Source organism: Larus michahellis, chromosome 1 (assembly GCF_964199755.1).
Source record: "Larus michahellis chromosome 1, bLarMic1.1, whole genome shotgun sequence".
Taxonomy (NCBI): Eukaryota; Metazoa; Chordata; class Aves; order Charadriiformes; family Laridae; genus Larus; species Larus michahellis.
In genome coordinates, this window is record NC_133896.1 from 65539443 (window position 1) to 65564851 (window position 25409).

Here is a 25409-nt window from a genome sequence, read left to right on the forward strand (position 1 = left end):
GGCACAGCATGAAGTTCCTTCGTTGAGCAGCCCAGGGCAATAATCCTTTTTGGCTTGCTCGCTTCACAGATGACAATTCCGGTTTTGCAACCCTGCATGCATACACAAATAAATGTACACAAATACAAATGAATGTATAACCATTCAGTGAATGAGAGTCCATCCAGATTATGTAAAGTAATAGCAACCAAAGGATCCCCCAGAAAAAGAATGGCATTTGTTGCAAAAGGGTAGGGATCAAGAAGTCTAGAAACTTGCTGATTCCTGTGGATTTTCAGTCAGTTCTGCTGTGTCTATAGCACATAACTCAATTGCCGTATTCTAGATTAAAAGCACAAACACTTTGGCTGGAGTCCTGAAAGGGGTACCTTTGGAAAGCCTGTAAATCTGTAAAATGATGGAAAAAGTAGGGAGATTAATATCTCAATAGCTGGTCTCGCAGACTACCAAAACAGGAGAAAGGAGTGACAAGTGTAGTTTCAAACAAATTACAACACTATTCTGAGGATATTCACAGTAGGAACCACCAAACATCTATGTAGCTTCAAACACGCAAACAGCTTTGATTTATCAAATTAGAATCTAAGCATACAATAGATTAAAATCCTAACTGCAGGACTGTGGTCCACAAGTGACCCTCACTGGGGCAGGGACACTCCCAAGGGACCACAGCCAGCAGACAACTCATGCCAGGACAGGGCCAGTAGGAAGCATGGAAGAGCAGAGGAAAAGTGGGAAAAAGCACAGAGGAGCTGCAGACAAACCATCACACACACAGCCCCAGCCTCCTGCACTGCCCATCACCTCACTGAAGGAATTGGGACTGACTGAGAGTAACCTACAGTGAAAACAAGGGAGGCTGAGACTAGGAAGGTGGGTGGGTAGGTATTTGGCTTAAGTTGAACTGGAAGAAATGGATGGAGGATGTTTAACTCCTTATGTTCGCTTTTTTTTCCCTCTATATACAACGCAGCAAACAGAAGTTTGTATCTAATGGCAATAAATTGAATTAAGTAAAAATTCCCCAAATTAAGATCATTTTACCCATAATAACAATTCTGTAATTTATAAATCAAGATCCTATTGGACACTATGGCTTTTTTAACCTTGATAACAATGAATATGCTTGAGTTGATTTAACTCACGTGGTTCTGTGATTCACTTGGGGAATTTTCCATATGTAGTGCTAAGAAGATGCACAAGTCCTCTTTCTTCAGGTAAGGAATAGGAGCACCTAGAAAGAAATGATGGAAAGAAAAGTTACTCAAAAATTATTTAAGAAAATTTCAGTATTAATGACATTATCCTGTGATAGGAGACTTGATTCCCTAACTGGTGTAACTCACGACAGCATAAAGCCAGTGACATGGGGAGAAGACTCAAGCCCAGTACTTCCAAGGATTTGGATATATGCATTTAAGGCTAGAAGAAATTAACAGATAAGGCTTGAAATAAGAAAACTGTCATGAAGGATGATGATTAGTCACTTGGGCAAAATGAAAAATTAATGACAAAGAGAGAGAGCAGAAACCATTAACCCGAGAAACTTGCTATATTATTCCTCTGTCTTTTCAACTGTAACCAGTTACAGGGTCTGCCCACTTAAAAACCTCAAAGGCAACATTTCTGTATAATTCTGTCTTCTGCATATTCAGAAGTATTATGGCAGAAGTGGAATCTACAGGGTACAGATAATGTATAACTCCAAAGGAAGGTTGGAATGAGCAGAACTAATTTAGGGGACTCAATTAAACTTATAGTAATTAGATGCAATTTATAAACAGAGTTTGTTGTATTTATTACATGCTGTAAAAAGGGCTTTAAAGAAAAATACTTAGTAACATACTGTGCTTCTAAGTTTAAACACCAAGTAATACCAAAAGAAACCAAACAGAACAGTACCAAAGGACAAGGGAATTAATCTTAACCATACCTGCTGTATGTTGAGTGCTGCACTGTTTCCACTGGAAAAAGAAACAATCAACCAAAATCTCAATAAATTTATTTAAAGCATAAGTGAACATTTATTTAGCATTTTCCACAATCTATCTGTTCAAATCTGCCATTATATCTAACAGCTACTAATCAATCTACCATGAGGATTTCTCGGACCACTGACCAAACATGGGTCTTTAAAGTCATTCTTATCTATTTAAGTTCTAAAGCTCTTGTTCTATAGAGGAAGACAAAAGTCAATTACATAGCCTACTCTCCTCTAAGTATTTATCTAGATCATCAGTAGTCTTGTGTGTCCCAGTTCCCTCTTTTCCCAACTCAGACGGCTTTACCTCCATCAGATACATCTGATGGATCTCGAAAAGTGAAGCAATGCTTTTCTACATCTTCTGCTTCCACTTCTGACATGCCTTCTACTTGCTGAATTATTTTTTATGACATCTGGGAATGACTGGCTCCTAAAACTACTGATGGAGTTCAAAATTACGACTGAAAAGCTCTGATGTGTATATTCAGATAAATACATATTTACATATCATCAAATGGTTCACAAACACTCAATGTATTTTAATGAACTTTCCACCATGAAATGATGAAAACTTACTTCTTAAAAACAACAGGAAAAAAATCCTAAATAAACAAGGCAAACCGGAAGGATGACATATATCAAAACAACATATTCTATACTTTTATTAAATAAATGTTCAAAAATACTTTTTACTAATACAATCCTGACTCTAGTCTTCAATATGCAAACTTACCTCATGATAGTCAAAGTTTTTCTTTAAATCATCTAGATTATTCTGAAAGAAAAAAAAAGAAACTTAAAAGCAAACAAATAAATCAGGCACTCGCAGAATCACTGAGGCTGGGAGCCACCCCTGGAGGTCTCTACTCCAGCCCCCCTGCTCAGGCAGAGTGAACTAAAGCAGATCTCTTGAGGCTGTGTCCGCTCAGATTTTTAGTGTCTCCAAGGATGGGGCTCCACAACCTCTCTGGGCAATGTGTTCCAGTCTTGTCACCCTCACAGCAAAAAGGCTTTTTGTTATGTTTTAGTGGAATTTCCTGTATTTCAAATTGTGCCCATTGCCTCTTGTCCCATCACTGGGCACCACTGAGAAGAGTCTAGTAGTGTGTTCTTTACACCCTCCCATCAGGTATTTATACACATGGATAAGATCCCACCTGAGCTTTCTGTTCTCCAAGCTGATCAGTCCCAGCTCTTTCAGCCTCTCCTCATATAAGAAATGCTCCCATCGCTTAATCATCTTCATGGCCTTTAGCAGGACTTGCTCTCATATGTCCTTCTCTCTTTTGTACTGGTGAGACCAGAACTGGACATAATGTTCCAACCATGGCCTCACCAGTGCTGAGCAGAAGGATCACCTCTCTCAAGCTGCTGGCAATGCCCTGCCTAACACAGCCCAGGAAGCAGTTGGCCTTTGCCCCAAGGGCACATTGCTGCATCCTAGAAAACTTACCCACCAGAGCCTCCAGTTCCTTTTCTGCAAAGCTGCTTTCCAGTTGGTCAGCCCCAGCTGGTAATAGGGCATGGGGTTATTCCTGCCCAGGTGCACAGGCTTTACACTTCCCTTTGTTGAACTTCATTAAATTCCTGCTTTGCCATTTCTCCAACTGTCAAGGTCCCTCTGAATCAAGCATCTGGTGAACCAACCACTCCTCTCAGTTTTGGATCATCTACCTACTTTCTGAGGGGGCACTCTGACTCATCATCCAGGACATTAATGACAACATTAAACAGTTTTGGTCCCACTATGCACCTCAGGGGTATACCACTAGGGACTGGCCTCCAGCTGAACTTTGTGCTGCTGATCACAACTCTATGAGTTTGGCAGTTCCAGTAGTTGTCAATCCACCTCACCGTCCACTTATCTAGTCTACACTTCATCAGTTTGTCTATGAGGATGCTGTGGGAGATAGTGTTGCAAGTCTTGTTAAAGTCAAGATGAAGAACATCCACTGCGCTCTACTCATCAAACAAGCTGGTCATCTCATCATAAAAGGATGTCAAGTTAGTCAGGCATTGTTGAGGAATGGCTATATGAGAACTGGCACGGCGCCATGCAGGATTGTCAGAAGTAAGCTATGCCTGCCTGCATGGGAAATTCCGAGTTACGCTGATAAGGAAGATGCTGAAGGTCGTGCTGACTTTGCTTAACTCAGATAAACAACTTTGAGAAAGTAGACTGTGAGAGAACAGGAACAAACCTGGACCCAAGAAACCGCATGTAGGAGGAGTATGAATAATGTAATCTTTAGTGCACAGACAATAATTGTAAGACAAATAGGCATATCTAAGTATAAGAGTATAAAAGTCTGATGATGCTCTAATAAAGCTGAAGCTTGCTTTAGCACTCATATTGAGTCGACTGCTTGTTTCCCTCGCTCGTTGCAAGGCATGTTTTCCCCTTCATAAATCCACGCTAACTAGTCCTAGTCACCTTCCTGACAGGTCCCATGGTCTTGTGTACATCTAACTCCTTTAAATATTCCATAACCAGATTCTGCTCTACTGGGGGTAAGTCTTCATTGCTCCACGTCTTCCCACTGGTCTAAGGGACGTGGGATTCCTGAGAGCAAATCTTGGCAGTAAAAACCAAGGCAAAGACGACTTTGAATACCTTGGCCATGTTTGTCTTTATAGGAGTCGAATTTAATCTAGAACATGGACATTAACCAGATACTTGAGCCTGAACCAAGACTGAGCCCTTTTCCTTCAGAAAGATTTTTCCAAAGCCATACATAAATCATTTGATTTAAATTACACCCAAGTAAATCCCATTAAGTAATTAAGGGACTTCCCTGAAAGGAATAATACTCCTTTTCAAACTCTGAAAATACCCGTTCTTTCCACTAAAGGGAGGGCTACATCTTGTGATGGAGCCAAAAATACCTTGTTTGACACAGATGTGTAAACAGTGAAGCCAAACTCATCAGACACTTCAAATATGAGAATGTGAGACTTAGAAAGAAGACTGTTGCATGTACCCTCAGGGATTAAAAGTAAAGTGTGTGCAATGCAGGACAGAGATACTCCCTTATATTGGAGGTTGTAATGAAGCATGCCACAGCTCCCCTCAGCATCTATGCCCAGGTTTCCTCCATATAGCAATCAAGACACATATCCAGGTCTTACTATCATGAAAGTTCAGGCACAGTCAAAATAAGCATTCAGATGCAAAATCAGGGAGCACCCCAGAGCTCTGCCATATAGATATCGCTAAATAGGAGGCTGGACTTTCCCCGTGCCAGATGTAACTTGTTCCTTTCCTGACAGTAGAAGTATCTGAATGTAAAGATTTCCAAGGCAGGAAGCAAGCCGTAAAATTCCAGTTGTATACAAGTAAAAAGAATGGAGCATCTTGTAGGTGATTATTTGCTACAGTTCCTCTCCTATATAGAAGGGTAAGAATGGATGTGTTTGTCTGTAAGTTAACTATAAACAAACTGGACTCCCTGCCCCCAAACATATAATTACATTATGACAATAAATAAATAATACTTAAGCATATAAGCATATACATAAGCATACTTCTTCACTTTGTTTGGACGATTCTTTTACACAATGAATTGTCTTGATTTTCACATCCTTCAAAAGGTTCTGACAGTCATGACAGGGAGGTTTAGTGCAGTAAAGAACATCGCTCTCTTCTATTTTTGACTTTGATCTGAAAAACATATGTATTTGCACAATTAATTCATTTTCTCCAAAGCTAAAACTACACATAATGTTTCCATTTCTTTCTAATTAGATTACGCTCTATCTCCTCCTCCTCGAAGGAGGAGATTGATGCATGACGATTGATGAATCATCTATTTGATGTTGATTTTCCCTTCAAATACCTGATCATTTTGCTTCCTTTACTTCTGTGCTACCTTTATGGGCCATATGGTTTTACAGACTAACAATTCTCCAGCTATTCACAGCTAGAGTCTTAAGGGATCTGGCTGACTTGACACTATTCTTGCTAGCCTAAGGACCACCAAAAAAAACTGCCAGGCTGCTGCAGACTATGTCTTTCAAAAACTGTTTAGAGCTTCGTCACAACAAGACTGGGTGATTATTTTGGCAGAGTAGGAATACAAGGTGGTACCACACCTTTCTGGGGGTGAAGGAGAGGAAACGCACACATTAACATGTTGATTGTAAGCTCAGAGTTGTAAAACATTAAGTCTTTGAAAGTGGATTAACAGGTGAAGAACAGACGGAAAGGTCAAAGAGAAAATCCATGGTTAGTCAGTGACTTATTCACACTGCACACTATTCATATCTATTGTCATAAAGAATGTCTGAGAAGTCACTCCATTAGTAGATTTGTAACAATAACCTGTATAGGAGAACGTTTGTTTCAGCATGAAGAACAACTCCCCTTTTCGCAAGTCCATTCCTTCAGTTTCTTCTCCCAATAGAGGGCAAGTTTGCATATAATATGCCAATAGGGTATCCATTATAACCTGCCCCAAACTGCCAAAAAAATAAATGAAATATAATAATCAAAATCTAAGACTCTTCCAAATATCAGCGACATTTTAACCATATTCTAATACAGCTTCAAAATCTAAATATACGCTGTTTACCTATTTCTAGATACGTACAACTTCTGAGTTTTTATAGCTATTCATATCAGATTTTTAATCAGCTTTAACAGTTTGCCATGAATATCTTACCATACCATCACATTATCGCTTTAACACAATCAAGAGCTAGTTTTGCTTTTGTATCCAGTGGTCACTGTTCTCCATCAATTTTATCACCATCACCTTGTCTCTCTACTTTTGCAAGAAACTTAGGATCCTCCTTTGTAGTGGGCCGCAGGGATATTTTTTTTAAAGTTAAATGATAAAATAGTACCATTGCTATTGGCATATTTATTATGAGAGTATGTGTTCATGAGGGAAATTAATTTCCCTTAACTTGTTTACATGTCTATACCTGTTCACCCTAGACTCCCTTGACATTCAAGGGAGAAAACCAGGTCTACCTGGCCTATTCCAGATTCTGGACTGGGATGAATGACACTCTAGATTTCCACTAACTATAAAGGGGAGCCAGGGCCAATAGCTCAGGTGTAGTCATTTATACTGCAAATGTCTACATTAGGTCAAATAAACCCTTTGGAGCACTGAATAGAAATTTTACAAGTGTTGGCTAATTCAATCTACTTACAAAATATCCATCCTGACTGTAGAGTGTACACCCCACACCTCGGTCTGGATCATCTTTTAGAAGAGAGAAAGATTTTCATGTCACTTAAACCCATACTTTTTTATACTTAAAAACATATTTTACAGATTAACATGTAGTGCTTTAATGACACAGGAATGGGAGGCATAAGTGACTGTTTTTATGTTGAAAGAATCCCCCCATGCATATACATTATCCAATTCTAGACAGATACCCATACACAGTAACACAATGAGGGCATAACCACTATCAAGTACAAAAAATGTCAGATTTCAGAAGAACATAACTTAAAAACCTGATCCAAGGCACACTTAGTACATTTGATTAGTAATTGCAGAGTATTAACTTGATACAAAATCCCAGTAACAGTCTACCTAGACTTTAGCAAAGCCTCCTACACCGTTTCCCACAGCATTCTCCTGGAGAAACTGGCTGCTCATGGCCTGGATGGACGTACCCTTTGCTTGGTGAAAAACTGTCTGGATGGCTGGGCCCAAAGAGTAGTGGTGAATGGAGTTAAATCCAGCTGGCGGCCGGTCATGAGTGGTGTTCCCCAGGGCTCAGTACTGGGGACGGTTCTCTTTAACGTCTTTATCAACAATCTGGATGAGGGGATTGAGTGCACCCTCAGTAAGTTTGCAAATGACACCAAGTTGGGCAGGAGTGTTGACCTGCTTGAGGGTAGGATGGCTCTTACAGAGGGATCTGGACAGGCGGGATTGATGGGCTGAGGCCAATGGTATGAGGTTGAACGAGGCCAAGTGCCATTTCCTGCACTTGGGTCAGGACAACCCCATGCAGGGCTACAGGCTTGGGGAAGAGCGGCTGGAAACCTGCCCGGTGGGGCTGTTGGTCGACAGCCGGCTGAATATTAGCCAGCAGCATGCCTAGGTGCCCAAGAAGGCCAATAGCATCCTGGCTTGTAGTGGCCAGCAGAACTAGGGAAGTGACCATCCTCCTGTACTCGGCACTGGTGAGGCCACACCTCGAATACGGTGTCCAGTTTTGGGCCCCTCACTGCAAGAAAGACATTGAGGTGCTGGAGCGTGTCCAGAGAAGGGCAACAAAGCTGGTGAAGGGTCTGGAGCACAAGTCTTATGAGGAGTGGCCGCAGGAACTGGGGTTGTTCAGCCCAGAGAAAAGGAGTCTGAGGGGAGACCTTATCGCTCTCTACAACTACCTGAAAGGAGGTTGTAGAGAGGTGGGGGTCAGTCTCTTCTCTCAAGGAAGAAGTGAGAGGACAAGAGGAAATGGCCTCAAGTTACGCCTGGGGAAGTTTAGTTTGGATATTAGGAAAAATTTCTTCACCAAAAGGGTTGTCAAGCATTGGAACAGGCTGCCCAGGGAAGTGTCTGCGTCACCATCTCTGGAGGTATTTAAAAGACATGTAGACGTGGTGCTGAGGGACATGGTTTAGTGGTGGACTTGGCAGTGTTATGTTAACAGTTGGGCGCAATGATCTTAAAGGTCTTTTCCAACCTAAATGATTGTATGATTCTAACATTTCTACCATTGATGGAATTCATTACAAGTTGAACTAGGTACATTAACATTATACTAAGTATATTTAAATGTATATATGTATTTATAATATTGTTTTCCCCCTCCAAAATGGATTAAGTGATAAAATGCTATTTTCTATGTTTCTGTAATATGTTTCCTCCTTCCTTGCAACATTATAAAAAATAACATTAAACATTAGCGTAACAAATACATTAATGAAAAATATTTTAGTAGTTGTTAGGAAAGTGTCCCAATTTCTCTGATACCCACATACGTTGTGAAATATTTACTCTTTGCACTAGCTCAATGAATCAACAGCAATTAGAAAAAATAAATAAACAGTAATCCACTCCTTATATTTAGCTACTATTCTTTATATACTCTCATCATAACTTACCAGATCTTGCCGCTAAAAAATAACAAAGCTGCAATGCATGTTGATGAACAGTTTCCTCCTGTTCTTTTTTCTCAAGTTGGAAACACTCCAGTAAAAACTTATAGCAATGAAAAGCATTTTCCATCCGTTTGACACACAGATCTTTGCAGCTATCTATGTTAAACGACGAACAATATTTTTTGAAGTCTTCAGTTTGATCATCGAACAACTTAAAACTGCTGTTCAGCTGTCCTTGGCATCGTATTTTTTTTGCAATCTTTTTCACGGTTTCAAAGCTTGTCATGGGTAAGAGCACACTGCCACTTATATGACTTCTAAGCAACAGACGGTCAGCTTGTTCAATATCTTCCTTAATCACCGAATCATCCCCCGTTTTTTCAGGAGCCATTGGCCAGTAATAGATTGAAGAAACTGAACCTAGAGACAAACACTGAAAGTCACTTAAAGTGTCATGCAGTTGGGTGGGACATTCAATTCACGTGGTTTTTGTTTGAAACAGTGGGCCAATTTTCTATTGCATTGCAATTCTGTGTACACACTAGTGTCCAAAGCCTATATAGTTACCCACAGTTACACTATATAGTTACCTATATAGTTACCCCATTGCAATGGGATCTGAATTGAATATAGAACTACATTGAATATTGAATATAGAACTACAGCAACAACTGGTACTTCACTTTCATAATTGACCTCCCACAGTTTGCCAATCCTTTCCTAAGCAAGCAGTCACACTTATTTCTAAGAGACTACCTGCACAAAAAGGGATTACTTGACTAAGGAGGGATTTATTGGACCGAGCCACGTAACACATTTTTCTAGACACGGGGTAATTTATGCAGTTATTCAGGTAGAACTGCAGTTAACACAGATTGATTAAAAACGTATTATATACCTTGAATGAGGCTGATTAAAACTGTATTATATACCTTGAATGAGGAATGTGGTACAAGTTGTGCATGGTTTCCTGGACAAATACACAGTGCAGTCACGCAAAGAAGAGGGAAGACACCGAATGATTTGTTGTACAGCATGCAACCCAGGTTTGGAGAAACTCATAGCTACTATTTTGTGTACTTTGCCTGATTCACATATTACAATCCCAGTCTTATTGAACTGAAGAGGAAAAAAAAGCAAGCTTATTTTTCACAGCAGATTTGACTTTACAAGCATGCACACTTTATACAAATTAAACATACACTATAGGTTTTGCCACACTGTATTAACTACTCTTTAGTCCTACAATCTTTAGATCACAAATTCTCTTTATGAAAAGTTAATGTAAATTTAGTATTAATTAATGTTTTTTCTGTGCATTAGTTCTCAACAAATCCAGTTTTGCGCCAATTAAGAGACACATGAAACCAAAATTGGAATCAATCAGAAAGATTAAACTATAGATTTCTAAAACACTCTCAGAAATATTTGTTTCTTTTAGCCAAATTTTTCCACGAATAGATATATATACTGTATATACACACGCATATGTATATACAGCTGAGTTCTTTTTAAATACTATATTAGCTGCGTTAGGGGAAAAAAAAAAAAGAAGACAATGGTATTAAAGTTAATAATGAGTGTCCAGGTTCTTTAAATCATCTGTACACTCACACAATGCCAGGTATTCTACATTCACGTAATGACAGGTACTCTAATGCCCACTGTGGCTACAACAGCGCAAAAAGTAAATTATACTGTCGCTGGATACAGCTCCCCTACAAGGCCAGTAGATGAACTACACGGTAACAAATCAGAATCACAGAGTAACTAGATTTTAAATGGAAATCTGGAGGTCACCTAATGCACCTCCCTGCCCAAAGCAGGGCCAACTTCAAAATTAGATCAGATAATTCAGTTCTTACTTAGATAACTGTTTTTGTCTTATCTGTCACAGAAGCTGTTGGAATAATCTGTTCTAGGTGATCATCTACAGATTCAATTGTTCCGAAGTTTAGTAATTCCTACAGGGAATGTCTCACTGAATGCAGGTGCACTCTGCCTGCCACTCCTTTAAACAACCATCATCTGATGCTGTTGATAATGGTAGACAAAATATTGGAAATAGCAGCTAGAAAAGTAATACATTCAGGATAAACCTGCAGCTCTGGAAACATGCCGTAGACAATTTTCATTACAGCAACAAATGAGAAAACAGATATTTTACATTTGACCCTAACACAGAAGAAATGGCCATAAGTTTGAAAATGGAAACTAATTCTAATAAAAATTGTGATGATGTGATACATAGGAAAGGATGTTATAAGAACAGAATGATTATAACGATTTCAGAAAGGCATAGATCAGCAAATTTAAGGAACTGTTAGGAATTGTCTTGGAAAAATAATCCAAGGACCATAAGAGTCTGACTTAGTAGAAGAGAAACATGAGTGAAATATCCTAATGTTAAGGAAAAGCCAGTAACTCTTTGGTTGTATCAACAGATCTTTATTAGTCTGAAAATCAAAACCAGAATCAGAAAAAATGAAACGAAGTAAAAGAAATGTGAAGAATGCGCACAAAGGAATAGTATAGGATGTACAGATACAACTAGAAAGACTAAATTACTTGAAAAATACAGACGCTTCTCACTAGCAAGGGATATAAAAGGCAAAAATAAAAGGGTATATATAAAATCATAGGAAGAAAATTGAAGGAGGCATGGTTATATTACACAACAGGAAAGGAGAGAAAACAAGAATACAGAAAAAGCTGCACAAAACAAGATGAAACCAAAAACCAAGCAAAGCAAGATCCTGCTTTAGAAACAGAAACTGAACAAGCAAATATAATATACAAATATCTGCTAGCCACAAGAGTCAGGAGATTATTGCAAACTACAATTCAACAGACCAACAACACAACGTTACTATCAGCCTCCACATATAACAGATGTTTACAGGAATTGCACAGCTGTAGTTACTCAATCTGAAAGAGTGTCACATCAGGTTTTCATCCTACTCTAAGAAAAATGCAAGCACACTGGAGAATCTAGGGAAGGAACTTTGGAGGTTTAAAAAAAAAAACAAAAAAATCTAGAAGAAAGACTGAAGCTTGGCTTCTGTAAGAAGCTGTGCAGTCCCAGCAGTGGACAGAAAATGTTGGACACTGAGAGCGCTATGGCTTCGGGAGGAAAGGAAGGGCTCAGGAGTCTGGCATCAGGGCAAGACGTTCGCAGCCATCATAAAAGAGGAAAACTCCTCCGCAAAATTTCTAATTTATATTGAACGTGACATTCATGGTATGAAATAATCCTGTTGGCCAGCTTGGGTCAAGTGCCCAGGTTTCACTCCTCCTTGTCCCTGCACCTTGTGAGCTCGAAAACACTGAGACCTTGAAACCTGCATACCACAGCTAGCTATAAAGGAAATATTTTCACAAATTCAGATGCTAGAGTCTTCAAAAAAAAGGCAGTTTTCCCTAGCATTAGAAGAGACCTTACCCAAAAGTAAAATTACTGAAAGAGAAATTAAGCCTGTGTTGCTCAAACCAGGACAGAGGCCACAACTGTCTTACAAAATGATCCACTATTGTAAATCACAGGTAAAAACAAAACAACCTTCACAATATCCCTACACGTAGACAAGTGAACATCATTTTATCTCCAACATTCAAGTAGGGAAAGCAAACACAAGACAGCGCAACTTTTCCAGGGCAATCTCCTCCCCTTCCATTACAGGGTTCATTAAGAAATAGGGCATGTTGGCATGCCTCAGCGATATGACATAGTGATGGGAAATTAAAAAATTGGCATTAAACCATACTTAGAAATCCAGTATCTTTATGTGACTTTATCAGATGACAGTGAAAAATTTAACAGCATCAATTATTACCAGTAACTTTTAGAACACAAGACTAGAATGGACTCAGCATGACTAACTCATCAGATTCACTACCCCACAAAAGCACGCAATCGTACAATAGAGGTTTATAAATGTTTTGTTTGATGGATATCATTAGATATTTTAACGGATAATTCTCAGTAACATAAGCCGCAAAACATCTCCTAGCGATAACTTGTTGTATACCTGGTCAGATGGGGCATGACACTCTGGAGACTCCTCCAAATGACGAGCTAGAAACATATACAAATCTTTCTTCTCCAAGCGTATGCATGGATGACTTTCTGAACAGGTCCAAATAAAGAGGTCATAATTAGCAGACAATTTCAAATAGGTTCATGCTACAGAAAAGACACTGTTGATTGCTGTACTTTTGGTAATATGGGTAATGAAGGCAGAGTATTTGGGTAAATATAGAAATATATATTATTTTTTTTTAATATACTGCACATACAGATTAACTGTCAGAAAACCCAAGTGAGACAGAGAGAAGTTTGTGCTAGTGTTGCCTAAGGAGCACACCATTTATTACTAAGCAACACTGAGCTGGTTAACAGCCATAAAGCAATATCATCATGCAAATAACAAATCTAACAAACCCTACAGAAACTAATACTCAAAGAAAAGCTCCGGGCTGTGGTTAAACTCCTGCTGCTCATTCTATTTACAAAGAAGTAGGCAAATTTCAGTTGTAAAGTCTTGGTTTTGTATTATTTCCTGAAGCTAAAGAGATGTGCCTGTTTCAGTTGACTGTATTGAGATAATTAATCAGAGCAAAGAGATATAAACCATCCTCCATGTCCTCAGCTCCAGAAGGTCTCCTCTTCCAATGAAAAGTCTTCCTTCAACTCACTTTTGAAGCAAAGCACTGTAGTAAAAACAATATACATGTACGTGTGTATATATATATATATGAACATGTAACTTGCTGATGTTTATTCATGTTTTAAAAATAATAAACATCCCTCTTCCCACATAAATGCAAACAAAACGTAAAGGAAAATCTGGTATCTTGTATTGTCAATCCCCTTTCTTTTTGCCAGCACAATAAATTTTCAGAAAAACAAAAACAATTTGTATCATCCCTGTTAAGTATGCAACTACCAGTTCAATGACAAAGTACTTCACGGTACCTTTTCTTTTAAAACACCATTAGCACAAGCATTAATTATTTCCCATTGACAGATACCTCATCATTTTAGGATTAGCTCACTGATGCTTAATGGACTTTTTTTTTCCTTATTTCATTATTTTCCACCAAAACCTGATTTTCTTCCATCATGCTTATCCCCAATGTGATAGAAAGATTCTGTACTTCACTTACCTGCAGGTCGATTATCAAGAAGCCCTCAATGATAATAGCTTTCAAGTGGCAAGACTAATGCTTTTATATTTTCCTTCTGTCCTGTGAGTCACAGTCGTGTACACTCTGTTTCACCTTTGACACTATCTTGGATCCACCCTGTCAATATTTGTATGCCATAAGGAGATTGGTTTGATGAATTAGAGAAGTTGACAACCACCCATTGACCTATAACCGCTACAGACATGTAAAAAATGCCCTCCGCCCAACTTAAAGTGATTAATTAAAAGATAGATTTGTACTGGTATCATTATTTAGCAATGTCCAAATCTCTAATAAAACATCTACTCCAGGCTGGGTGAACTCGCGAGAAATTGGACAGTCTAAATACCTCCGATTTTATGATGTATATTCCCCTCTGGAATATAGTCTGTCCACAGTTACCTAGGTAATCAATATACAAAGCAGGACTGCCCAAGATTGGAAGGGCTTGTTACAAAACTGATGTCATTTCTCTTAATATTATTTTCTCTACTCAGTGTCTTCAGATGTCTTTTACTTGCCTATGAACTTCCTCGTTCCTCTCAGCTGTATTGTTAGTTGAAGTAAGTCACTTCTGCTGTCACGGCAGCATGGAGTGAAAGGCCTGCACCAGTCACCTGATGCTTCAAGGAACTGGCAGTCCAAGAAAAACAACGTTTGTGGTGCTGTTTTTCTAGCATTTTCAAGAACTGTTCACTCTTTTTGACTGACTTCCTGCTTTGGTTTAACAAAACAAGCCTACTGCAATTTAGTAAGAAGAACCACCCACTGTAGGAGAAGATCAGGTTCGGGACCATCTGAGGAACCTGAAAGTGCATAAGTTCATGGGACCAGATGAAATCCATCCACAGGTCCTGAGGGAGCTGGCAGATGAAGTTGCCAAGCCACTTTCCATTATATTTGAAAAGTCGTGGCAGTCTGGTGAAGTTCCTGCTGATTGGAAAAGGGGAAACGTAACCCCCATTTTCAAAAAGGGAAAAAAGGATGACCCAGGGAACTACAGACCGGTCAGTCTCACCTCTGTACCTGGCAAGATCATGGAGCAGATCCTCCTGGAAACTCTGCTAAGGCACGTGGAAAATAAGGAGGTGATTGGTGATAGCCGACATGGTTTCACCAAAGGCAAATCATGCCTGACAAATTTGGTGGCCTTCTATGATGTTGCCACAGCATTGGTAGATAAGGGGAGAGCAACTGACATCATCTACATGGACTTATGCAAAACAGTTGACACTGTCCCGCAAGACATCCTGGTCTCTAAATTGGAAAAGCATGGATTTAATGGATGGACCACTCGGGGGACAAGGAACTGGCTAGATGGCCACACTCAAAGGGCTGCAGTCAATGGCTCAATGTCCACATGGAAACCAGTGACGAGTGGCATTCCTCAGGGGTCTGTACTGGGACCAGTGCTGTTTAACATCTTTGTTGGTGACATGGACAGTGAGGTTGAGTGCATCCTCAGCAAGTTTGCTGATGCCACCAAGCTGTGTGGCACGATCGACACACTAGAGGGAAGGGATGCCATCCAGAGGGACCTTGACAGGCTTGAGAGGTGGGCCTGTGCGAACCTCATGAAGTTCAACCAGGCCAAGTGCAAGGTCCTGCACCTGATGGCAATCCCAGGCCCAAATACAGGCTGGGCGGAGAACGGTTTGAGAGCAGCCCTGAGGAGAAGGACTTGGGGGTGCTGGTGGACAAGAAGCTCAACATGAGCAGGCAACACACACTTGCAGCCCAGAAAGCCAACCACATCCTGGGCCACATCAAAGAAGTGTGGCCAGCAGGTCGAGGGAGGTGATTCTGCCCCTCTACTCTGCTCTGGTGAGACCCCACCTGGAGCATCGACTCCAGCTCTGGAGTCCTCACCACAAGAAGGACATGGACCTGTTGGAACGGCTCCAGCAGAGGGCCACGAAGATGATCAGAGGGCTGGAGCACTTATGCTATAAGGACAGGCTGAGAGAGTTGGGGCTGTTCAGCCTGCAGAAGGCTCCAAGGAGACCTTATAGCTGCCTTCCAGTACCTAAAGGTGGCCTACAGGAAGGATGGGGAGGGACTCTTTATCAGGGAGTGTAGTGATAGGACACGGCATAATGGCCTCAAACTGAAAGAGGGGAAATTTACATTGGATATCAGGAAGAAATTCTTTACTGTAAGTATGGTGAAGCACTGGAACAGGTTTCACAGGGAAGTTGTCAATGCCCCATCCCTGGAAGTGTTCAAGGCCAGGCTGGATGGGGCTTTGAGCAGCCTGGTCTAGTGGGAGGTGTCCCTGCCCATGGCAGGGGGGTTGGAACTGGATGATCTTTAAGGTCCCTTCCAACCTGAACCATTCTGTGATACTGCAAAAAACTTTGGAAAACCCATATGCTTGGTACGCTTTCGTGCTTCCCTAAAGCACAGTAGTAGGAGGAAGTCAGTAGTAGTCTACAAAAAAAAAAAAAAAAAAAAGAAAAAGGTGTGAACAGCATGATCGAGTATAGAAAACCCAGTCAGGAACTGGGACCACACAGCTGCTTGCTCACTCCCCCCATTTGGGGTGGGGAAGAGAATTTGAAGAGTAAAAGTGACAAAAAACCTCCGAGGTTGAGATAAAGACAGTTTAACAAGCAGAGCAAAAGCTGTGCACACAGCAAAGCAAAACAAGGAATTCATTCACCGCATCCCATCAGCATATGGGTGTTCAGCCATCTCCAGGAAAGCAGGACTCCATCATGTGTAAGGGCCACTTGGGAAGCCATCACTCCAAACATCCCTCCCTTTCTTCTTCTTCCTCCAACTTTATATACTGAGCGTGGAATACTCCTTTGGTCAGTTGGGGTCAGCTGTCCCAGCTGTGTCCCCTCCCAAATCTTTGTGCACCTCCAGCCTACTTGCTGGCTGGGGTAAAACCATGACAAGAACTTACAAACTCCAGAATTTATAAACTTTAAAAGTCTGAGCCTGTTTTGAACACTGTCTTGGGGGGATTTAATAGAAAGTTGTTTTCAGTGTCTTCAGATGTCTTTTACTTGCCCGTGAACTTCCTCGTTCCTCTCAGCTGTATTGTTAGTTGAAGTCAGTCGCTTCTGCTGTCACGGCAGCATGGAGAGAAAGGCTTCCACCAGTCACCTGATGCTTCAAGGAACTGCCAGCCCAAGAAAAACGATGTTTGTGGCGTGATCTTTCTCGTGTTCTCCAGAGCTGTTCACTCCTCGTCGGTGAGAGGAGCAGGAAAGGCCTCGACTGCTGAGAAACAACTCAAACCGCCGGAGCGCTCCCAGCAGCGCCCCTGCCCCACGCAGGCAGCACCGCACCAGCTCAGCCCCATCACAGCCCAAACCCCGACAGCCCTAACGCCGCAATGTTACTAATTGAAGCATTAATCTGGCGTCCCTTCTGCCCGACGCCCTACTCAAAGCTGAAGGCCGCATTTCCAATGTGTGTATTTGAGCCCGAAAGCAGTCTGAAATGCCCGTATTTCGGGTTGGGTTGGGTTGCGGGGGGAACGAAAGAGGACCCAACGCATCCCGTTTCTGTGTGCACCTCCTTTTAACAACAGCCTTTGGCTCTCTGCCCGTTAAACGGCGGCTCGGGGAGCCCCGCCCCGCTCCCAGCCTCCCCCGCGGCAAGATGGCGGCACCGGCACTGAGGCAGCGTTGCGGCCGGGTGGCGGGGTTGTTGGGCGGCCCGCTCCGGGCCCCGCCGCCCCCTCTCCGGCGGCGAGCCCACCACCAGCAACAGCAGCCGCGGCGGGCCCGGGGCACCGGCGGTCTGCTGGCGGCGCAGTGCGAGCGCGGCCTCTTCCAGGAGGTGTTCCCGGCGCAGAGCGCGGAGGAGCAGCTGCCGGGGCTGCTGGAGCCAGGCCGTCCCCCCCTCACCGCCTACTGCGGCTTCGACCCCACCGCCGACTCGTTGCACGTCGGGCACCTGCTGCCCGTCATGGGGCTCCTCCACTTCCAGCGGGCCGGCCACAACGTTATCGCTGTGGTGGGAGGCGCCACGGCGCGGCTGGGGGACCCCAGCGGCCGGGAGCGGGCGCGGGAGGCGCCGTCGGCCGAGCGGGTGCGGGAGCAGGCGCGGGGTCTGCGGGCCGGGCTGGAGCGGCTCTTCGGCAACCACCGGGAGCTGTTCTGGGGAGCGGGCGGCGGGCGGCTGGGGCAGGCGGAGCTGCTGGATAACGACTGGTGGCTGGGCCGGCAGCCGCTGCTCGACTTCCTCGGCGGAGCGGGCGGCCGGCTCCGCATGGGGACGCTGCTGAGCCGGCAGAGCTGCCAGGCGCGGCTGCGCAGCCCCGAGGGCATGAGCCTGGCCGAGTTCCTCTACCCGGCGCTGCAGGCCTACGACTTCCTCCACCTCTACCGCCACCACGGCTGCCGAGTCCAGCTGGGGGGAGCCGACCAGATGGGCAACATCATGTCCGGCTACGAGCTCGTCAGCAAGTACGGGGGGGGAAACCCGTGCCGGGAGGGCGGGCAGCGCGGGGTCCGGTGGTGATGCTCGGGGTCAGGGTGTTGGGTGTCCTGGCTCTGTGTAACTTCGTGTTGGCAGCCCCTAAAGCAGTACAAGTCACCTCAGAAAGTTGGCATTACACAAAAATGGCCTCAAGTTGCACCAGGGGAAGTTTAGATTGCATAGTGGGAAAAAATTTTACACCAAAAGGATTATCAAACACTGGAACAGGCTGCCCAGGGAAGTGGTGGAATCACCATCCCAAAAGGTATTTAAAAGACGGGTAGATGTGGTGCTGAGGGACATGGTTTAGTGATGGTTTTGTCAGAGTTAGGTTGATGGTTGGACTTGATGATTAGAAAGATCACTTCCAACCTAGACAGTTCTATGATTCTATGAAAACTATGGGATTTGAGAAGAATAGTTAATCGTCCTGACCATAAGCTTGGCACATATGTACAATTTGTGCATGGTTTTAAGCCTTTTCCGTGAAATATTAATGAATTTTTAACAAACAGGGTGGGTTCTTGTATTTGTGAATCCAAGAACCAAAACCAAATATCCTGAAACATGGCACAAATCAAGACAAGCTTTGTGCTGGCAAACACATTTCTAGTGTAATCCCATCAAAGTGGAGGCAGTTGTGGTATATTGACAAAGATGGTTGCATTTCTTCTTAGAAATAAAATGAGACATGATGATAATGAGCTTTAGCTTATTCACCAAATTTGCTGTGAGTCTTAGAAAATTCGCAGAAGTATACAAGCCAATCAGTGAGTATGTGGCAGTTCTTCTACTGCAGTTCATGCTTGACTATTACAAGACAGAGAGCCTTACAAGTGTCCCAGCCACATGAGCAGCTTCAATTAGTGCTCACAGCAAAAGATGAAAGGTACAGGACATACAAATTTGCTAGTGCTGTTGCTCATGAAAGTACATATTTAAAGTATCTAAACTTCTTCATTACACACAAAAGAAATTACATTTTTAAGTTCCAGGTTGTTTTTTTCCCTAAAGCACTATTCACAAAACAGCGTTCTGGCATCTTTTGCCCCTCATCTCCCTGTCTTATTGAACTGCTTTGTATCAAAGATAGAATCTTAGGGAATGCTTGGATTTTAGTCAGCTTTACCAAGATGTGATTATTTTTTAACGTGCAGCGACTTTTCCCTTTCTCAGGATGACAGGAACAGATGTGTTTGGAATTACTGTACCTCTTATTACCAGTACTACTGGAGATAAACTGGGAAAGACTGCTGGCAATGCAGTTTGGCTAAACAGAGATAAGACTTCTCCATTTGAGCTGTATCAGTTTTTTGTTAGACAACAAGATAATGTAGTTGAAAAGTGAGTAGTTTTTCTTCATCTTGCTTTTTGTCATTGTTTATAAAACCTTATCCTAACTGTTTTCTGTAACTGTTTCATTTGGATATGCGCAACACAAACTCCCTGTAGAAGTACGTGTTAATTACAACTACATTCATTACATAAACAGGCATGACCGGTTCCTTTGTATAGAGGATAGTGGGACTTGTCTCCGTATTCTGGCATATGCATCATAAAATTAGAATGTGGATGAACAAACAAGTAAAGCTTAGCACACTTTGTTCTGCCAGTGAGGTGACTTTATCTTAGGAGGTATGTTAGTTTCAGTACTGTAACATCGCAGTATCAAATGAAAACTCTCCTGCACATCGATAAGCAACTGCAGCTTAATGGATAGTAATTACTATTGGATAGTAATGGATGTAATACTATCCAATGTATGTAATGGATGTAATTACTATCCAATACTACTGGATAGTATTGGATAGTAAATGGATAGTAATATTACTATTACAAGTTTTTACTTAGTATGAGGTATCCAGAAATACCACATTCTGATTGCAGGAGGCTACTTTAACTGGGTATAAACAAATAAATACAGTTCAGCTTCTAGAACTGCATCACATTAAAAACTGCATATCCCTAAGCAAATTAAAATAGCGCCTTGTTAAGAAAAAGCCAAGAAGTTCATCTTTATATTTGTATTAACTGTCTAGATTAGTGGTCTCCAAACTTTTTTGATCACGTGCCCCTATCAGTAAAAAAATTGTGAGCATTCACTCCCAATACATGTATATTTATTTATATATAGATTATATAAGTGTACTACTAAAGTTCTAATATTTTCTTCCTGCTTCCCAATGGATCATCTTGCATACCCTCTTGGCACCCCACTTCGGAGACCACTGGTCTAAATAAAAACGTGCCTCGGAGAGTTATGTTGTGGTAGTAGTGTTGTTAAAAAGGGGCGAAAATTATACCAGTTTAAGGTCATGGCAGGCAGTATACAAGGTAGTATACAATAAATTTACAAGGTAGAGGTTTTCAGGGATCAGTTTTAGGTCATTGTTGAAAGTAAAATCTATGGCAGAGAAGAAAACCAGAATGAACAAAATTGACATACCTGGTCAAATTACTAGTTGCTTGTATCTCGTCAAAGGTAGTAGTAGTCAGCACTTTAGGCTATAGTTTAGTAGTGTAACTGTGGTAAAAATGTCTCATGTAATTTTTACCACCTCTGGGCAAACATACCATCTGTTTCTGTCCGTGTACAATAACTCACACAATTAAGCATTAATTAAAAATGTTTAGATGATGGGAGGAGTGCTTGTTACATAAACGACCAATAGTACTAATATGGTGAAACCTTAAGGCTGTTTGATGTTCTTTTCACATACCTTGCATGGAAATTTTAGCGGATCTTTTTGAAAATTGCAGATAGGAATAATTTGCACCATTCTGACTCTATTTCATTGAAGTTAACTATTCACCTTTCTCATCTTGGAATGCAGAAGCAAACATTTCTGCTTACAGTTATAATGGCAAGTGGATTGATCTGTAAAGTAGATGGGACTGTAATGCACCAAAACCTGGAAGGATATCCAACTACTACTTAAAGCTGTAGCACATACAAAGGCAAAATTCTGAATTACTGTAACTTAGAGTAGAGGAATTCCAGTGAGCAAAACGTGGTCTTGGATTCATTGTGCTGTCTCTGAATCCAAGTCAACCACATGTAACTCATATTCTTACTGACCAGTGTAAAAAAAATAGTAAAATCATACAATGATAACACAAAAGGGTAGCGAAAATATGACAAATACCATTGGACAGGTTTACCTTCATTGATGGCTAGCCTCCGTGCTGGTGTGCCAGTGACATGGCTGAAAATAAATAGCCAATAGCTTTATTCAAGGCATTATGTTAATTTGAATAAGTTGCTGTATATTCTCTTTTAAATCTGCTTTTCTTTAAACTTCAGTATCACTGTCAAATCTGAGTTTTCATAAACCTCAGACAGGTACTTCCCTTTCATATTGTGACCTGTCTCATAACTTGGTTACATCTCTCAAAGGTTTATTCCCTGATATTTCAAATTTAGGTTCTGCATCCACAACACTTTTCAGACTGAAGAGAAGGATATGCGGGTACTTAAAATATTTCACGCGTTCAGACTTTGTAACAGTAAAGGTACCTTTTGTCAATACACTGCATTTCCTGTTACTCTAAGCCCATTAAAATGGACTTGGTTGTAAAGAGTATGCTTAGATACGCACCTTAAAATTCTTGATTATCCTAAATAATCTTCCTGCTAAGATAGTTGTCAATACATAGCATACTTCTGTGCTACGATCACCACAGACTTGCAGTGGTATTTTGCATTAGTGTATTGTGCAACTACTAAAGATAGAATAGAAAACCTTGTTAGTTGACACAAAATTGCAATAAATCCTGTAAGCGTTTCAAGAGAAAACCAAGTTGTTGACTGCGGTGCGAGCTTCATAAAAGCATTTGACACTATCATACATCTGAAGACATTACCATAGGCAGAATATTAAATAAAATGTGAGTTATCCTGGTAAGCTGAAGCATGTGGGCAAAAGCAGAGATGTTTGAAAGAACTGAATATCCGTAATACGGATTTCTTAAATTATCTAAATCATTTTAATGCAGTTAATGAAATTTTGAATGACAAAGGCAGGAAATTGGTAATCATGGCTATACAGATGAAATATTTTTTTCCCTGCTTGTAGATACCTGAAACTCTTTACCTTCCTTCCTCTTGAGGAGATTGACCACATTATGGAAATGCATGCTAAAGAACCTGAAAAATGGGGCCCTCAGAAACGACTTGCTGCAGAAGTAACCAAGCTTGTTCATGGTAGAAAGGGGCTAGAATCTGCTAAGAGGTGAAGTTTGATTTGTCATCCAGTTCTCTTTTTCAGATTTATTCAATGATAATTATTCATAGCTTTTCAGGGACTATTTTAATTTAGTTAGTTGTTGCTCAGCTGTTAAAAGAGGAAAAATTCAGTAATTATGTAGACTTAAAAATACATTAACGATATTTTTAAAAATTGCAGTGCAGTGGGTTACGATAGAAAAAAATTAAGTACTTCTGTTACTGTGTGGAGTAAGAAGCAGCTGGGGAGGGGAATCCGAGCAGCACTTTGTGAAGATGAGACCAGCATTGTGTTTTGAATGATCTTTGTTCTCACAGGTGCACTAAGGCCCTTTATTACAGCAGCGTGGAGGCATTGGAAGCTATGTCTGACCAAGAATTACAGGAACTTTTTAGACAAGCTCCTTCAGCTGAATTGATGCTTGAACCTGGAATGAATGTTCTTGATTTGTGTCGCAAAGCAAATGCCATTCTGGATGGACCTAGTGGGTATGTTATCACCTGTCATTTTCAGTAGTACCTCACTTAAACTGGTAGTAGTGGTATGATTTCAGAAGTAAAGCAAAAGATCGTGACGGCCAAATCAAGTAGAAACAGGCTAGTGGTCCACACACCAGCATTAAAGAAGAGGGGAGGAGGTGGCTTCATTCCATTTGGAAGTGTAGGATAATTGAGTCTCAAGTACCTTAGCTGTAAAATCTACACCTGATGAAGGGACAGCCTAAGGCAACAGTCCAAGTTTCCTTATACCTCTCAGAAAGAATGGGAGTGGTAGAGGCTAAGGTTAATTTCAGTCACACTTGACCTGGACTGAAAGTAAAGTGCAAGAAGATTAAAATTTATTTGATTATGGATCCAACCAAAAAAACTCTTAACTGTGAACTTTCAATACTTAACAGCAATAAATAGCTTCCTCTTGCAATTACCAGTTGGGTTGGTTTTTTTGTTTGTTTTTAAGGTACCAGAAAATTACAGATGGTGGAGTTTCAATAAATGGGCTTCGAGTGACTGATCCTGAGACCGTTCTTATTCTTGGACAGCATATTCTGAAGAACGGAGTATCATTGCTTAGGGTTGGAAAGAAAAATTACTACATTATAAAATGGCTGCAGTTGTGACAACGGAATATCTGCTTAAAGCAACACATCATTTTGACTCTGCTGCTTGAAGATGTACTTGAAGATGTTTCTATACTGTGCATTATAACTACTCAGCTCACAAACTACCCAATACCATAGTTTCATTTTCAAAGTACACCAACAGAGTTCAAATAAAGGCAGCTAAGTTATACCACTGAAGAGACTTAGATACTCCGCCTTATTCAAAGCACCATTCATAAGAGAATATGCACAAGAAGATGAAAAGATTAATTTCAAAGTCCAAAGATATGGAGATGGCCTTCGCCTCCTTTAACAACCTTCTGTGTTGTAGGAGGACAGCAGTGGCCAGGTACTCTACAGCGTAATCCACAGCAAGATGAGCAAAAGCATACTGAAGAACAGTACTTTTTACAGAGGATGGATGCTGCTGTCCAGTTTGACTTCTTCCTAACAGAGAAACCTGTGTAAGTGGGTAAGGACAACCAGCCTACAATCAGTGTTTTTTTTCTGAACAGGTTTGCTTTGAAGGAAGCCGCAGAAGATTCACAATAAATGAATAGAATGATTAAGCCCTAATATGTAAGCTTCTTATTGGTTATGTGTGGGGGCACATTGCATAAAAGCTTTTCAGCCTTAATGTGACAATACGGAGCAAATTCAGTTTTTGAAATGAAAGAGAGTATAGAGCCTTTCAAAGCTTAAATCAACCTGATGAATCCCTTTTATGCCTTCTGTGTGACTTACAGTGTGGGTGACACTAATTCTTCTCCAGTCCTGTGAATTACCGGGATGCTTCTGTGCTATCTAGAATCTTCGTCGAATGTAAAGCCCACAGAACTAGTGCCAGGACATACCGTCAGTTGCAAGATAGTATATTATACTGGAAGATTTGAAGCATGTACGTATGTGAAAGCTTTTTTAATTTTAGTACACTGCCTTGCTAAATTCCCTTCCCATGGTGCGGTTTGGGATTGGGTTGCTTACACAATATAGGTGCCACAGTACTTAACAGCCAGGTCACCTGAACAACAACAAAACCCACATGTGGTTACCAAGATTATTTGTAATACAAGCCCATATTTGAATTACTTAGAACTGTTCAATTGACTTAGAATACAGTAATGTAGCTGGCTGACTCAGAAAATATTATTAAGCCCTCCTTGCCCCACTGTACACACATCTGAAACCCTCAGTCTGAGTTATGAGATGATTGATTGGTTTGGGCCTTGGCTGCAGTGTTGTTTTTGAGGTTTAGGGTAATCCTCACTCATTTCCTAGTCCATGAAACTCCTAGACAATACATTTTTGCAGTCACAAGGGGAGAGGCCTTAATCTTAGCTACGTGCACGTGGTAACTCATCACCATCTCTTATGTTGTTAGAATAAGTCATGGTATTTCAT

General features: G+C 41.2%; 2 protein-coding genes across 2 annotated transcripts; one reads left to right on the forward strand and one right to left on the reverse strand.

Moving 5' to 3' along the window:
• Position 1: 1 nt before the first annotated feature.
• On the reverse strand, positions 2–13368 carry LOC141737778 (cytidine and dCMP deaminase domain-containing protein 1-like). Its single transcript, XM_074572742.1, has 10 exons — positions 13088–13368; positions 9992–10178; positions 9063–9479; positions 7145–7197; positions 6306–6442; positions 5510–5645; positions 2718–2759; positions 1934–1964; positions 1146–1234; positions 2–92 (listed from the first exon to the last, which is right to left on the reverse strand). Exons 1-5 carry the CDS (start codon positions 13142–13144, stop codon positions 6368–6370), a joined length of 789 nt encoding a protein of 262 aa, XP_074428843.1. The 5' UTR covers positions 13145–13368; the 3' UTR covers positions 2–92; positions 1146–1234; positions 1934–1964; positions 2718–2759; positions 5510–5645; positions 6306–6367.
• A 4457-nt stretch (positions 13369–17825) lies between these two features.
• On the forward strand, positions 17826–24584 carry YARS2 (tyrosyl-tRNA synthetase 2). The gene is made up of 5 exons (XM_074582975.1): positions 17826–18670; positions 19860–20027; positions 22760–22915; positions 23227–23397; positions 23867–24584. The coding sequence occupies exons 1-5, from the start codon at positions 17862–17864 to the stop codon at positions 24024–24026; spliced, it is 1464 nt and encodes a 487-aa protein (XP_074439076.1). The 5' UTR covers positions 17826–17861; the 3' UTR covers positions 24027–24584.
• Positions 24585–25409: the final 825 nt, after the last annotated feature.